This window comes from Pongo abelii, chromosome 15 (assembly GCF_028885655.2).
Source record: "Pongo abelii isolate AG06213 chromosome 15, NHGRI_mPonAbe1-v2.0_pri, whole genome shotgun sequence".
Lineage (NCBI taxonomy): Eukaryota > Metazoa > Chordata > Mammalia > Primates > Hominidae > Pongo > Pongo abelii.
In genome coordinates, this window is record NC_072000.2 from 34,705,684 (window position 1) to 34,722,067 (window position 16,384).

Sequence of the window (16,384 nt, forward strand, 5' to 3'; positions counted from 1 at the left end):
GATATTTAGGTTATTATCCATAATTTGCTGTTACAAACACCATTACCCTGAATATCCTGTCATATATCATTGTGCCATTGTCTAATTTTTTCCTTAGGATAAACTCCTAGAAGTAACGTCAGTGGATTCAAAGGGTGTGGCACATTGTTAAGATCTCTGATACACACATCAAATTACCTACATCTGTAAAGGCTGAGTTAGTTTCTTTTTCCCTCTGGTTTCTAAAGATGAATCGTACTGGCCTGTAAAATTCCTTTGAACTACAGCCTATATTTAAAAAAATTATAGTCCCAAACTCAGGGCCTTGGCAGAGTCAGACTGCTGTGGCCACCAAGCCCAGAAGCAGGTAGGAGAGGCCGCTTCTATGAACGCGGAAGCCTCTTCAGTCTGACTCTGCTAAGAGCAACGGTCCCCAGTGTCTTTGTTCTAACCCTTGCACTCTTTTTCTCTCTTCCAGAGTGAATTAGATGTATCCTTTTTCACTACTGTTTTCCATGGTACTTGGCAAACGCACTCTGGTCCTTATCAGGTAAGTGCCACGGGGCAGGAAAACTATTCAGCAGAGTCCAGAGTGTTCATCACCAACAACTATGACAAGACAGCCAGAGGTATGGGTGTTCTGCAGAACTCCTCCCCCACTTCGTCACCCTTCAACAAGACGATTCTTTTTTTTTTCTTTTTGAGATGGAGTTTCGCTCTTCTTGCCCAGGCTGAAGTGCAGTGGTGTAATCTCTGCTCACTGCAACTTCCACCTCACTGCAACCTCTGCCTCTTGGGTTCAAGTATTCTCCTGCCTCAGCCTCCTGAGGCATTACGGGCACCCACCACCACGCCCAGCTAATGTTTTTATTTTTAGTAGACACGGGGTTTCACCATGTTGGCCAGGCTGGTCTTGAACTCCTGGCCTCAGGTGATCCACCCACCTCGGCCTCCCAAAGTGCTGGGATTACAGGCGTGAACCACTGTGCCTGGCAAGATGATTCTTAAGATTTTTTTTTTTTTCCAGGCAGGATAGCGCTATCAGTAGTTAATAGTTACTATTTATTAATTTAATTTCCTTTAAGCATATGGAATAGGCATTTTCAAAATTTAAATAACACAGCCAAAAAAGTGTTTAGTCCTCCTCCAGAAACTGGATTTCCAGGGTTCCAGGTATAAATCTCTAGAAATGCCCCACATGACCAGATAAGGCCTTCAGTGTTGATAAACTGGAAGGTTAAAGAAATTGCCTGGCTTGTATTCATTGCTATCAAATGTATTCATTTCCTTGATAGCAGAGAAAGTTCTCCTTTTCTCCTTTTCTTCTGTCTCTTTTAAATCACAATATCCAAGAGCCCTCAAAACAAGCATGATTTGGTTAGAATACTGCAGGCCCACAGATTTTGGCAGGAGCCCTCTAGGCTTTGTGCGAGTGTTTGGGAGGCAAGTTAACTTTTAAGTTTATGTTTTACTTCAAAAATCTACCTACCACTTGAGTCCTTTAAGAACACATCAAGTTTGAATATAAAATAGTATATTAATTATAACAAATGTTTCTATATAAATATTTATATATTAGAATATAACAACTATATATGAATTATAACAATATGTGTATATATACATACATGTATTCGTATGTGTGTGTATATGTGTGTGTGTACATGCACAAACACACAGGCATTTTTCCACATTTTGCCAGAAATATTAAGTGGATGCAAAACTACTGGTTCTGGGTGTAGTGTCTGACGTGTATATATATGATATATATGATATATATATATATTTTTTGTAGAGACGGGGTTTCACCATGTTAGCCAGGTTGGTTTTGAACTCCTGACCTCGGATGATCCGCCCGCCTCGGCCTCCCAAAGTGCTGGGATTACAGGCGTGAGCCACCACGTCCGGCCTGATTTATAAATTTATATATGCACTTATATAAATGCCCAGAACCAGTATGTTTGCATCCACTTAATATTTCTGGGGAAATGGCTATTCACTTGTTATTACTGATAGGAAATGTCACTGTATTGATAAAATTCATTTTGTGCCCTGAATTTGGAAGCCTCTGTGAAGTAACTGGGAAAATCTGAGTGCCCTCTAGTGGTGAGTGACCCAAATCTATGATCCCTGTGACCTAGAAGGGACTATAGATCCCTTTGTAGGTTTCAGCATGCTGAATAAAAATATACCGTGATATACAGACCACGTTGTATATTATGGTGTGTTTTCATTCAGCATGGTCTGTATATTACAGTATATTTTTATTCAACATGTAATATTCTATCTGAATTAAACCATTCAAAGCAATTCAAAGTAAATCTCTTCCTGCTTGAACAAGGTACAAGTAGACAGAAAGCTTTTTCATTTAAACAGTCGTCAGGGAGATAGCAAGGGCTAAAAGACACTTCACTGGGAATAGAGAACTCAGTTTCCACTTTTGGTCTTGCCACTGACTAGCCGTGTGTATTGGACAAGACACATAACCCCCTCGTCTTAAAATGAGAGAATTAAGACTAGAAGAACTTTTAACACCTGATCAGCCTTAATAGTTGATGTTGCCACAACTTTAGGTAACTAAGCTGAGTTACCTTCCATCTAAAACAGGAAGAGAGTCTTACAAGACTAGATATTGAGAGAGTTAACGTGAATCAGAGGTGAAGGGATATGTATTATAGTTGGATGAGTTGTGTTGATGTGTCGTATGTTTACTAGATGTTTAGTAGAAATAAAGATGGGTATACTTGTCTTTGTAGCCTTCTGGTGTGTAGTATAGGTCTGTGTGATGAGCTCCAGCATTCTTGTTTGAATTAAAATTTTATGCCAAGATACACAATTTTCCCTTCATTTTACCTGGTTTCATTTTCACCCTCTCTTCCCTTCTAACCAAGTTATATATATTTACTGTCCTTAGGAATTACTTAGGCATATCCATCTGGCAAATTAGGAATTTTATATCATTTAGAGAAGAGAACTAAGTCTCTCTAGACCTGGAAGTTTACGTCTTTGCTCCAGGTTTGATCTCACTTGTACTTCCAGTGGTCTAAAAGTAGAGCAGGCAGCAGAGAAGGGCATGAGCCACCTCTTTTCTGTTGACACTCTTTTTTTTTTTGAGACAAGTTCTCGCTCTGTCACCCAGGCTGGAGTGCAGTGGTGTGATCATGGCTCACTACACCCTGGATCTCCTGGGCTCAAGTGATCCTCCCACCTCAGCCTCCCAAGTAGCTGGGACTACAGGTATGCAACACCATGCCTGGCTAATTTTTTAAATTTATTTTTTGTGGAGATGGGGTCTCACTTTGTTGCACAGGCTGGTCTCAAACTTCTGGACTCGAGCAAGCGTCCTGCCTTGGCCTCCCAAAGTGTTGACGTTCTTAAAAGGTTACTACCCTTAGCCATCTGAAAAATATTGAATTAAAAATCCCTGACTCTCCTCTGCTTCATACATAGTCCTTTTAAACCATCACATGTCCAAGAAGGACCTCTGCAGACTAGTTACACAGGAGAAAGACAAGGGGACCTTGTCGAGGCTCAGCTGCAGTTCCTGCTCCATCTGGGGAGGGGCGTAGACATTCTGCATCACTGTGTGGTAGCAGGTAGCCAGGCACCTACTGGAGCAGCTAGCACTGCTTATATCCGCTCTGCCAGGAAAGCTCCCTTAGGCCTTAAAAGGTTGAAAACAAGCAACTGCTATAATGGCAACCTGGATTTGGTCCTTCCACCACTAACAATACATAATCTTGTTTGTGTTTGCTCAGGCTTAAGAAAGCCCTCCTTGTCAGCCCACATGGGACAGACGTGAGTTAAAGCTTGGTTTTGGTACAGGAGAAAGAAGTCAAAACCTGATCAATTCCCAGGAAGGCCCCTGTCTTTTTCTCCAGAGGCTTTTCCCCCTGATTTTTTAAGGCTAGGGAAGTTTCTGAGAACCTGTACAGTCAGACTTGGAGAAATACAGTGCACCATTTACATTTCTTCCTAGTATGGACTTGTTCTACTTCTAGTAAGACTGACATCACAGAGCAAGACAGATTGGATTTTAAAAAGAAAGGGCCTAAGCATAAGAAATCAGGACAGAAACTCTGGCTTGTTGAAAAGTCTTCCAGTTAGTGGAAACCTCTGGTGCAGTGGTGTCAGGTGGGGCAGGCTGGCCGCTTGGGACCAAGCACGTCAGTGACCTAAATCATTCATGTGCTATGAATACACTCCTGTGCACTCTTCAGTTCCACTCTACCCGCCCGGCTGAAGTGAGGCCTGAAGATTCATGAAGCCTGTTTCTACAGGGAGAGTTTGCCCCATCACATACCTTGGTAGATTTATTTAAGACTTCAAATTTTATGAATTAAGGTGGGTTTTTTTAAGGAACCAATTGATGAACTTCCCAAAATATGCTCAGCCCTGGAGCCCCAGCAGGCTTGCTTTTCTCTAGATAGTTCATCATTCAAAGGAGCTGCCTCCACCACCCCCATCTACTGAATAGCCAGGGGAGGGCACCAATGAACAGCACAATATGGGAGACACACCAACTACTCTTCAAATCAGTGCGTACCTGCTCTACGCATGAAGGTACAGAAAACCTCCACAGCTTTTTCAGTATTTGGTGCCTTTAAAGAGGCCTAAAGACTTGGTTTATTTTGGCTAGAATGGAATGCAGCAGTACTGCCTTCAGGCCTGGACAGCCAGGGGCTCCTTGGGCGCTGTGCTCTAGAGGGCCCACTCTGTGTCTGCTTCGCCAGCACCCTTTCCCCATCATGGGGCAGATGCCCACCAGCCCTCCCTATCCACTGCTTGACCATCCTCTGACTTCTTGGGCCCCTAGAATTTATAAAGTCCCTAGATATCCCAGAACCTGCCACCACGGCCTCTGCAAGCCTCTCCTCCACCTTCACCCCAAGACTGGGGGCAGGAATGATAAGAAGGCTGGGCTAGTAGCTGGGATGTCCCACCTACGTGCCTGGGGAGAGAAGCAAGAGCAGGCTGGAGTCTCTATATTCTTGTGAGGCACAAATATAGGCTAGAATCTAGAATGTTTTCTTGATTTAAAGACATCTTTAGGCCGGGCACAGTGGCTCACGCCAGTAATCCCAGCACTTTGGAGGGCTGAGGCAGGAGGATTGCTTGAGGCCAGGAATTTGAGACCAGCCTGGGCAACATAGGGAGACCCAGTCTCTACAAAAAAATTTAAAAAGCCAGGCATCGGTGGTGTGTGCCTATAGTCCCAACTACTAGGGAGGCTGAGGTGGGAGGATCGCTTGAGCCTGGGGGACTGAGGCTGCAGTGAGCCATGATTGTGCCACTGCACTCCAATCTGGCAACAGAGCAAGACCGTGTCTTTAAAAATAAAAATAAAAACATCTTTACAACATTCCTGTTTGTATTTTATAAACTCTTAAAATCTCAAAGCCTGAGCCGTTGATTCTAGAGCCCTAAAGCTCTGGTGGGTTGTGTGAAAGAACCCTGATTCATGCCCCTTTTATTGCAGTTGAGGGTGGGGTATAGGAAGGGCCTCAATGCTGTGTACCCGCTCTGTGGCTCCACCAGCATCTGCCGTGGTGCTTCCCGGAAGAATGATGGTGTGCAGGCAACAGTGATCAGCACCACCATGGTTTGCAGTCAGGCCTTGATCAGGCCCACTGTGGGGCATCTACCTCTAGTTCCATCAGCTTCCTAAAATCTGAAATACTTTTAGAGATCCGGAAACCAGAATAGGGTTCCTCCAAGTAGGAGATAATGTCAGCCTGATTTAATGAGAAATTGCAAAAATACTTGTTCAAACTGAGGCTATAGGAATACCAGCCAGAAGAACAGATTCTTCAGGGAAGCATCCAGCACTGAAGTGGCAGCTTCTAAATGAACTGAAATTTTCTGCATGTTCTCTCAGAAAGTTACAGTGTTAATTAATTAATAAAATCATTACGGAAGAATTTCTTCTGAGGTATGATGGAGCGTGTGATGACTTCAGGAATGGCTTGATTTTTTTGTTTGTTTGTTTGTTTTTTGAGACAGAGTCTCACTCTCTTGCCCAGGCTGGAGTGCAGTGGTGTGGTGTGATCTTGGCTCACTGCAACCTCCGCCTCCCAAGTTCAAGCTATTCTCCTGCCTCAGCCTCCCAAGTAGCTGGGACTACAGGCGTGCACCACCACACCTGGCTAGTTTTTTTGTATTTTTAGTAGAGACAGGGTTTTGCCATGTTGGCCAGGCTGGTCTCCAACTTCCGACTTCAGGTGATCCGCCCCCCTTGGCCTCCCAAAGTGCTGGGATTACAGGAATGAGTCACTACACCCAGCCAGGAATGGCTTGATATTATCAGAAAAGAGTAAACCAGCTCCGCTTTCCCTGAAGGTTATATTTAGAGTCGTAGGAGCCAGATACTTTGGAGCTAGAAGAAACCTACACAATCATCAGGTAAAAACCTTACTTTTAAAAATTAATGTAAAAGAAATTTTTTACAGTCAGGGTCTTGCTCTGTTGCCCAGGCTTGAGTACAGTGTTGTGATCATAGCTCACCACAGCCTCAAACTCCTGGGCTCAAGCAATCCTTCTACCTCAGCTTCCAGAGTAGGAAAACAAAAATATCAAGGAAAAAAAAAATAGATCTAGGAATACAGACACGCACCACCACACCCAGCTGGCTAATTAAAAAAAAATTTTTTTTAATAAAAACAACATTTCACTATGTTGCCTAGGCTGGTCTTGAACTCGGGCTCAAGCGACCCTCTCACCTTGGCCTCCCATAGGGCTGGGTGAGTCACTGTTGGCTGGTGTAAAACCTCCCTTTTTAGATAAAAAGGCTGAGGCCCAAAGAGGTTCTGTGACATGTCCCAATCCATAGAGCTACTTTAGGGCAGAGCTGGTACTAGTTTCTGGGTTTCTAGGGCCCTTGACTCTAGGATTATAAATTGGGTGTGTTAAATTTGACTTTTTTTTTCTTTTTCTTTTTTTCTGAGACAGAGCCTTGCTCTGTCGTCCATGCTGGAGTGCAGCGGTGCAATCTCAACTCACGGCAACCTCCATCTCCCAGGTTCAGGTGATCCTCCTGCCTTAGCCTCCTGAGTAGCTGGAATTACAGGCCTGCCACCATGCCTGGCTAATTTTTATATTTTTAATAGACACAGGGTTTCGTCATTTTGGCCAGGCTGGTCTTGATCCACTGACCTCAAGTGATCTGTCCACCTTGGCCTCCCAAAATGTTGGGATTACAGGTGTGAGCCACTGCACCCGGCCTAAATTTGACATATTTTTAAAAAATTAATCATCTGGAGTAGACTGTGGCAATTTAGTCTCTAATAAAACATTTATAAAATGCCTGTCACCATGGTGCCTTGGTGTTGTCGAAGCTTTTTTGTGAATAAGGGGAGATGTTTTAGAGAAATGCCTTTGGTTGGAGGAGTCAGAAAGGATGAAAAAATTTCAGAGTATCTGTGAATGTCTTGTTGAGAACATGCTCTCCAAAAGTGGAGTTCACATTCAGATTTCAAAACATCTTTTTACCTTTTGAAAATATTAAATGGAAAGCCTCGTTGCCAGAGAGTGAGGACTGGCCTGTGGGTCCGAGGGAACGTGTGCAGCCGTTCCTCCGTGGGAACGTCAGGCACTGAGGGACGAGGGACCCAGGGCCTTCTCCAGCATGGGAGCTCTAGCCAGGGCCATGGTGGGTGATGAGAGTCTTGGATAGGAACAGTCCCCAGGAGTCAGCCAGGACCCCGGAAGATGCGAATGTTGCAAATCTGACAGTTCTGCCTCCAGGTTTTTTTTGGCTCCCACCAGCCTTGACCACTTTCCTGTCTCCTTTAAGGAGCCCGCTAGGTGCCATATTCATCCGCCAGCATTCCTCACCACCAGGTCCCTCTGCTTTAACCCTATTCCTTTTGTTCCATTTTTCTGGGTTCTGTTTTAGTCAGGAATAGTGACAGCAAGTTATGAGAAGCAAGAGAGATTTAGGGGAAAAATGAGAATAATAACAGGCTCATTGACCCACCTCTGACTTTCATATTTAATTTTGCATAAGCCTACATAAACTTTAAGCAAAACCACAGCTGGGTATCCTGTTATTCTCAGAATATGAGTGGGCCTTTAGTGAAAACCTGCTTTAAAAAAAGATAACAGCCAGGCGCAGTGGCTCACGCCTGTAGTCCAAGCACTTTGGGAGGCTGAGGGAGGCGGATCACCTGAGGTCAGGAGTTCGAGACCAGCCTGGCCAACATGGTGAAACCTCATTTCTACTAAAAATACAAAAATTAGCTGGGCGTGGTGGCATGCACCTGTAATCCCAGCTACTCGGGAGGCTGAGGCGGGAGGATCGCTTGAACCTGGGAGGCAGAGGTTAGTGAGCCAAGATTGCACCACTGCTCTCCAGCCTGGGCAACAGAGTAAGACTCCATCTCAAAAAAAAAAAAAACAGTCCTTTTCAGTGGCCTAATTAGCAAGAGACAAAATGTGAACAGGGCCGGGCACAGTGGCTCAGGCTTGTAATTCCAGCACTTTGTGAGGCCGAGAAAGGGAAAGGCAAAGTGCCTCACTTCAGCCCAGGGGTTCGAGACCAGTCTGGGCAAGATAGTGAAACCCCATCCCTCCAAAAAATACAGAAATTAGATGGGCATGGTAGTGCACCTGTGGTCACAGTTAATTGGGAGGCTGAGGTGGGAGGATCACTTGAGCACAGGAGGTCGAGGCTACAGTGAGCCAAGATTGTGCCACTGCACTCCAGCCTGGGCAACAGAGTAAGACTTTGTCTTAACCAAAAAAAAAAAAAGTGAACAGAAGACTGTACTATACTACAAGAAGAATGTCTCCAGGACTATGCAGAATCTTCATGATGATGGCCTTCTATATGGTAGTATTTTCTGGGGGAAATGTGAACGCAGTGGCCCTTGGCCACTTATCTAATTTGGTGGCAAATTAAAGTATGAATAATGAGAAAGCAAGTTTTCCCACCCTACATATTTTGTTAAAGAACACTTAGCTAGAATATTTTTTAAAAAAAGAAATAAAATGAGAAACCAAGTGATCTGAGACCCAAGTCTAGAGTTAGAAATTGTAGTTTCTAGGTTGGCCTCTGCCCTGGAATTCCTTTTGAGGTTCCATTTGAGTCTGTGCTGCTCAGTTTCTCACTTATTAAAGGATAATTTGATTGCCACTATGGTGTTAAAATACCCGTGATGGAAAAGTGTTTTATTTTCCAGAGATCAAAATTCCAACGTTGGGGCCAGGCGTGGTGGCTCACGCCTGTAATCCCAGAACTTTGGGAGGCTGAGGCAGGCAGATCACTTGAGGTCAGGAGTTATAGAGACCAGCCTGGCCGACATGGCAAAACCTCATCTCTACTAAAAATACAAAAAAACTAGCTGGGTGTGGTGGCACATGCCTGTACTCCCAGCTACTCAGGAGGCTGAGGCACAAGAGTTCCTTGAACCTAGGACATGGAGGTTACAGTGAGCCTAGATCACGCCACTCCACTCTAGCCTGAGCAACAGAGAGAAGCTGAGTCTAAAAAAAAATAAAGTTCCAATGTTGGAACCATAAACATTTCAATCACTGTATTTATTTTTATTTTTATTTTTATTTATTTATTCTGAGACAGAGTCTTACTCTGTTGCCCAGGCTGGAGTGCAGTGGCACAATTTTGGCTCTCTGCAACCTCCGTCTCCCAGGTTCAAGTGATTCTCCTGCCTTAGCCTCCCGAGTAGCTGGGATTACAGGCGTGTGCCACCATGCCCAGCTAATTGTTATATTTTTAGTTGAGACAGGGTTTCACCATATTGGCCATGCTGGTCTCAATCTCCTGACCTCAGGTAATCCGCCCGCCTCAGCCTCCCAAAGTGCTGGGATTATAGGTGTGAGCCACCGTGCCCGGCCTCATTTCAATCACTGTAATTAAAAAGTTGATTTCAAGTGGCACTAATATTCCAGGAGCCCTACAATGTTCAATTCCAATCCACATGATGTGAAAATTCAGAAAGGCTCTTAGGTTTCTAGGTTGGGAGAAAGTGGACTTCAGTAACTCCATTCTTTGGGAGATTGTTTCTAGCTCATGTCAGCTCAAGCTTAGGGGGCCCATGAAAGAAACCAAGTTGCCTTAGGATCTTTAGAGTCAGTCAAGTTCATTATAGCCTGAAGGTAAGACTGTCTTTCAATAGCCATTCTCAGCTCACTACATTAGTATACCAACAGTCTGAGCCCTTCTTACTTCCTCCTATTTCAGATGTCACCATTGCAGTGTGTTTATTCCATGGGCTTAGCATATAGGGTATTTTTTGGTCCCTGCTTACCTGGCATATGGCCTAAATGCCATTACTCTTGGCCTCACCAGGGTGTACAAGTTGCTCATAAACCAAATCAAGATGTAAACAACAGCTGGATTCTTATTTTAAAAGAGTCACATGATTCCAGGGGGAAATCAGCTTTCAGGCCTTTGCCTCACATTGGATTTGGTCTGTAGTTTCCCCATATAGTGCCAGAAAGCTGCATGATTATTAGAGTTTGAGTCACATACACAGATACACAGGCAGTCACATGTCCACAGTATACATTGACCTCACTGAGCAAATCATGGTTTCCAGGATGTTGGGAAATTGACTTGCTGGAGGACCTTGTCCTTGTTCCTTGTAATGTGGGGATGTCAGTGGTTTATATGATTTAGCAGTAAATTCTGATCTGAATTTCAAAACAATTGGGCAGTTGCTGAAGGAGACATCTGAACAGCAGATCATCTACTTGCCAAAGATGGGGCAGTCCACAGAGCAGCTTGATCCCCGAACTAATTCACGGGTTAAAATTAGATTTCCTTGTGTCTCAAAGAAAGTTATCTCGGAGAAGGCTGCATTTTCAAAGGCACTAAGACTTTCATTGCCCTTAGTGAGTACAACAGGAAGGTTCTCCAGGCCATTTTCCACGTAGCCACCTGTGCTTCTTAGCTCTGCCTTTCTATGTATACCTGGCTGCCCTTCCCACTTTGCCTCACCTAAGTTCTGGCTTCTGGGTCTAGTGAACAGGTTTGAGTCAAAGGCCTAACATTCCAGTCCCAGTTTGGCCATGGGACAAAGCAATCATCTGTATAATTGGAAGACATTATTAATAGGTATATCAGAGTAACGCTTTTTTTTTTTCTGGGTCACTTAAGGACAGTTCCCATGGGCCCTTGGAAAACAGTTTATTCTGCTGGAGGACTATTTGCACAGAGCTTAATGAGATATTCACACAGAGCCTAATAAAAATTTTAAAGTCATTCACCATTTGTCCTATTCTGTGTAGTTGCCTTCACTAAGCAAATACAGTGTAGACTTTGAATATCTGGTCTGGTTGAAAAAAATCAAATGGGAACAATTCACTTTACAAAGATTTAATTTTGAACTCCGCTAGTGCATTTAATTACCTATTTGTTGAATGAAGTTTATTTGAAAGAATCTGTCAACTGTTTTTGTTTTTGTAACAGACCAGGATCATGCTCTTTAAGTAGACAGAGAACTTCAGATATTAAGGTGTAGAACTGAGAAACATTCATTGCCATCATCTCATTCCAGTTCCCCTTCTTTCACAAAAGAAGAGTTAGGTATTCAGTTGAAGGGATTCTTGAGGGAAGTATTTAGTTCTTTCTAGTTTGCTAGACATCATAGTCTAACAATATTTTCTTCTTTCCCCATGCCCCATACTAACTTCCCAGTAAGAACACCTGTAAGCCAAAGTGGCTCCATCATTCTCAAATGACTTCTTAGAACTACCCATTTGTAAGAGATATTGTCTTGAAATCCAGAAATTTTATTATGCCCTGACTTCTACATTCATTTTCTCCTCATAGTTATTTTTACATCAGTCTGTCTGACAGAGAAGATAACTGAAGGTACAATGCATTTATCTTGGGGTGGAGGTTTGGGGGCTGAGGAGGGAGGTGTCTAGCCCCTCCTGAGGAGCCTGTAAGCAGAGCAGTCAAGCCCAAGCTTTGGGTTTAAATTCAAACCTGGCATTTACTAGCCATGTGACCTTGGACAGTGCTTTGAACCTGTTTGATCCTGGGTAAACTGAGGATAATGTGTAACAACATACAGCAGAGATTTGTAGAGGGCTGAAACTCAACACACTGTCTGGAACAGGAGTATTCAACAAATCGTTGTTAGTATTACTATTATTGTCTGGGAAGACAACATTATTTTTGAGTTAAGGTCATTCTCTTGCCACATGACATTGCTGTGTTCTCTAGCACTTTGTAGACCCCCTATCCCTTTGGATAAAAAATGTAGCTGTTTCATTTTTATCCCTACTTATCCTGTTAGCTTAACCAAGGTGAAACTAGGTATGTATATATGAAGGTAACAATTTCTAATATGGATGCCAGTTTTAAATTTAATTTCAGAAATTCTGTACAAAAAAACCTCATGCTTAGGCTAATTTACACTGGGAACACTCTAGGTTAAGCCATACATTTTTACTGAATGTTAACAATTTTTAACTTTAAACTGATTTCCTTAATATAACCCTAGATAATGTTTAATTTGGATAAAGTACACATCATTTTGGATGAGATGGTGTTAAATGGCTGCATTGTGGAAACTAACAGGGCAAGAATTCTTGCCCCTCTACTAATTCTTGATAAGATGTCAGAAAGCTGAAAGGAAGTCTCTTCCAGACAACATGGATTTATCAGAAATGCGAGTACCGTGGAATACATCTCAACATCTGTAACCCAGAAGAATCTGGAAGACCACAATTACAAAATGGGGTATCCTTCCAAAGACATTATAAATAGGCATTTTCCACAGTTCCTAAAAAGAAAACAAAACTGTACTTTAAAATATGTACAAAGAAAAAAATTTTTTTAAGCTGAGAGAGAAGTTTTATTTTCTAATTGTAAACATATCTGTCCCACTTTAAATTCTGCTGAGCACCTAAGGAACCCGTCTTGGTCTATGCTGCTTTTTGCAAATTGAATTCAGGAATAGCAGGACGGTAGTGGGAAGAAAGTATGGCAGTTTTCTGTCAGCCAATAACGTTTTAAAATTTAAACACAAGGCATTTTGAGTAACGCTGTTTTCTGAAGGCTATTTTTTTTTTTTTTTTTTTTTTTTTGAGACGGAGTCTAGTCTAGCTGTGTCACCCGGCACATTCTCGGCTCACTGCAACCTCCACTTCCGGGGTTCAAGCGATTCTCCTGCCTCAGCCTCCGAGCTGGGACTACAGGCATGTGCCACCACACCTGGCTAATCTTTGTATTTTTAGTAGAGACAGGGTTTTACCATGTTGGCCAAGCTGTCTCAAACTCCTGACCTCAGGTGATCTGCCTGCCTCAGCCTCCCAAAACTCTGGGATTACAGATGAGCCACAGTGCCTGACTTCTGAAGGCTGTCTTATTCCTTTAAAAGGCTTAGTAAAATTTACTTTTTAAGAGGTTTTTGTTTTTGTTTTTGTTTTTTTTAAGACGGAGTCTTGCTCTGTCACCCAGGCTGGAGTGCAGTGGTGTGATCTCAGCTCACTGCAACCTCCACCTCTGGGTTCAAGCAATTCTCCTGCCTCAGCCTCCTGAGTAGCTGCAACTACAAGCATGTGCCACTACGCCCAGCTAATTTTTGTATTTTTAGTAGAGATAGGGTTTCACCATGTTGGCCAGGCTGTTCTTGAACTCCTGACCTCAAGTGATCCACCCGCTTCAGCCTCCCAAAGTGCTGGGATTACAAGCATGAGCCACTGTGCCCAGCCAAGAGGCGTTTTTTGTTTGTTTAAGAGAAGCAGGTCTTGCTGTGTTGTCCAGGCTGGACTGCAGTGGCTATTCACAAGCATGATCATGTTGTACTACAACCTTGAACCTTCCTGGCCTAGCTCTAAAAGCTTTGTAATGTGGGGCTGGTGCAGTGCCTCACACCTGTAACCCCTGCACTTTGGGAGGCTGAGGAAGGAGGATCGCTTGAGGCCAGAAATTCAAGACCAGCCTGGGTAACATAGACCTCATCTCTACAAAAAATGCAAAAATTAGCCGGGTGTGGTGGCACATACCTGTAGTCTCAACTACTTGGGAGTCTGAGGCAGAAGGATTTCTTGAGCCCAGGAGTTCGAGTCTGCAGTGAGCTATGATCGTGTCACAGCACTCCAGCCTGGGTGACAGAGCGAAACCCTGTCTCAAAAATAAAAAAGTCCGAGTGCAGTGGCTCAGGCCTGTAATACCAACATTTTGAGGGGCCAAGGCAGGAGGATTGCTTGAGCCCATTAGTTCAAGACCAGCCTGGGCAACACAGCAAGACCAAATCTCTACAAAAAATAAAATTAGCCAGGTGCGGTGGCTCATGCCTGTAATCCTAGCACTTTGGGAGGCCGAGGCAGTCAGATCACTTGAGGTCAGGAGCTTGAAACCAGCCTGGCCAACATGGTAAAACCTTGTCTCTACTAAAAATACTAAAAAATTAGCCAGGCATGGTGACAGGCACCTCTAATCTCAGCTATTCAGGAGGCTGAGGCAGTAGAATTGCTTGAACCCGGGAGGCAGAGGTTGCAGTGAGCCGAGATCATGCCACTGCACTCCAGCCTGGGTGACAGAGTGAGACCCTGTCTCTAAAAATAATAACTAATTAAAAAGTTAGCCAGCTGTGGTGGTGAGCACCTGTACTCCTAACTACCCAAGAGGCTGAGGTGGGAGGATTGATCAAGCCCAGGAGTTCGAGGCTGCAGTGAACTATGATCACAACACTGTACTGCAACCTGGGTAATGGAGTGAGGCCCTGCCTCAAAAACACCAAAACAAAACAAAAAAAAACTTTTATAACATGTACCTAACAAAGATGCAGAGTTAAATTTTATTTGCCAGTTTGTAAAAGCCTTTGATATTCATTTTAAGGGCACTTAGTAATTACAATGCCATTGTGCAATTAACTCTATAGAGAACGTTACTTTCAAATAATGGATGGTCAGACATTAAGAGAGCCCCAGAGAGCCCCTACAGCTATCCTTTATGCCCCGCTTTTTGTTTGTTTTTTGGAGACAGCATCTCCCTCTGTCTCCTAGGCCAGAGTGCAGCAGTGTGATCATGCCTCACTGCAGCCTCTAACTCTTGGGCTCAGGTGATCCTCCCACCTCAGCCTCCCGAGTAACTGGGACCACAGGTGCACACCCCCTCCACCCAGCTAATTTTTGTATTTTGTTGTAGAGATAGGGTTTCGCCATGCTGCCGAGACTGGTCTTGAATTCCTGCGGTCACATGATCCATCTGCCTTCGCCTCCCAAAGTGTTGGGATTACAGGCCTGAGCCACTGTGCCCAGTCTTTTTATGCCACATTTTAAAGGGTTTGCTTATAAGCTTACTGTTAGTGAAATTTAGTTCAAAGTTTAAAAGTAGAATGCAGCCAGGCATGGTGGCTTACACCTATAATCCCAGCACTTTGGGAGGCTGAGGGGGGTAGATCATTTGAGGTCAGGAGTTCAAGACCAGCTTGGCCAACATGGTGAGATGCTGTCTCTACTAAAAATACGAAAAATTAGCTGGGCATGGTGGCACGCGCCTATAATCCCAACTACTTGGGAGGCTGTGGTAGGAGGATCACTTGAACCCAGGAGGCAGAGGTTGCAGTGAGCCGAGATCGAGATCGTGCCACTGCACTCCAGCCTGGGCACAGAGTGAGACTCCGTCTCAAAAAAGTAGAATGCAAGAAAATGCCTCTGTACAGGTAGGCATGAAATGAATCCTTCTCTTCCTCCCTTTTACTCCTCTAACCCCTTCTCCTGCAATGTCTTGAAATAAATTACTGTCATTACAGAAGAGCAATGCACTGCTTCCCCCCGAAACCTTTCTATATGCTTTTGCTACCCAGTTAACAGAAGATATACAGAACTGCCTTAGGCAAAAGTACGTACAGTAGTCCCTCCCTCATCCACTGTTTCGCATTCTGTGGTTTGTGTTACTCACGGTCAACTGAGGTCCCAAAATATTGAATAGAAAATTCCAGAAATAAACAATGTCTACGTTTTAAACTGCATGCCATTCTGAGTAGTGTGATGAAATCTTGCGCCATCCCACTTCATCCTGCTCTGTCTCGCTCCGTCTTGCCCAGGAGGTGAATCGTCCCTTTGTCCAGCATATGCATGCTGTATACACTCCCCACTTGACAGTCATTTAGTAACTGTCTTGGTTACCAGATGGACAGATCATGAGAAGCGTGAGTACAGTACAATAAGGTCTTGAGAGAGACTACATTCATATATATATATATATACTTTTTTTCCCCAATATATATTTTTCCCCTATATATATATATATATACTTTAAAAAGTATGTATATATATACTTTTTTTTTTTTTTTTTTTTAAAGACAGGGTTTTGCTCTGTTGCCCAGGCTGCAGTGCAGTGGCACGATTACGGCTCACTGCAGCCTCAACCCCTTGGGTTCAAGCGATCCTCCCATCTCAGCTTCCCAGGTAGCTGGGACCACAGGTG

At 43.7% G+C, this 16,384-nt stretch overlaps 1 protein-coding gene across 3 annotated transcripts in view; it reads left to right on the forward strand.

Moving 5' to 3' along the window:
* AP4S1 (adaptor related protein complex 4 subunit sigma 1) overlaps nt 1-15,926 on the forward strand; it is a 66,813-nt gene extending 50,887 nt beyond the window's left edge. For 2 of the 3 annotated variants that reach the window (XM_024231587.3, XM_063715816.1), the window contains exons 5-6: nt 458-469; nt 12,450-15,926. In XM_024231587.3, the coding sequence (XP_024087355.2) occupies nt 458-469; nt 12,450-12,578 (141 nt within the window). In that variant the 3' untranslated portion in view covers nt 12,579-15,926. Of the gene's footprint in view, nt 1-457; nt 530-4,338; nt 8,369-12,449 lie in introns of those variants that run through there. The other variant, XM_003780692.4, reaches the window with a different exon arrangement.
* Nucleotides 15,927-16,384: the final 458 nt, after the last annotated feature.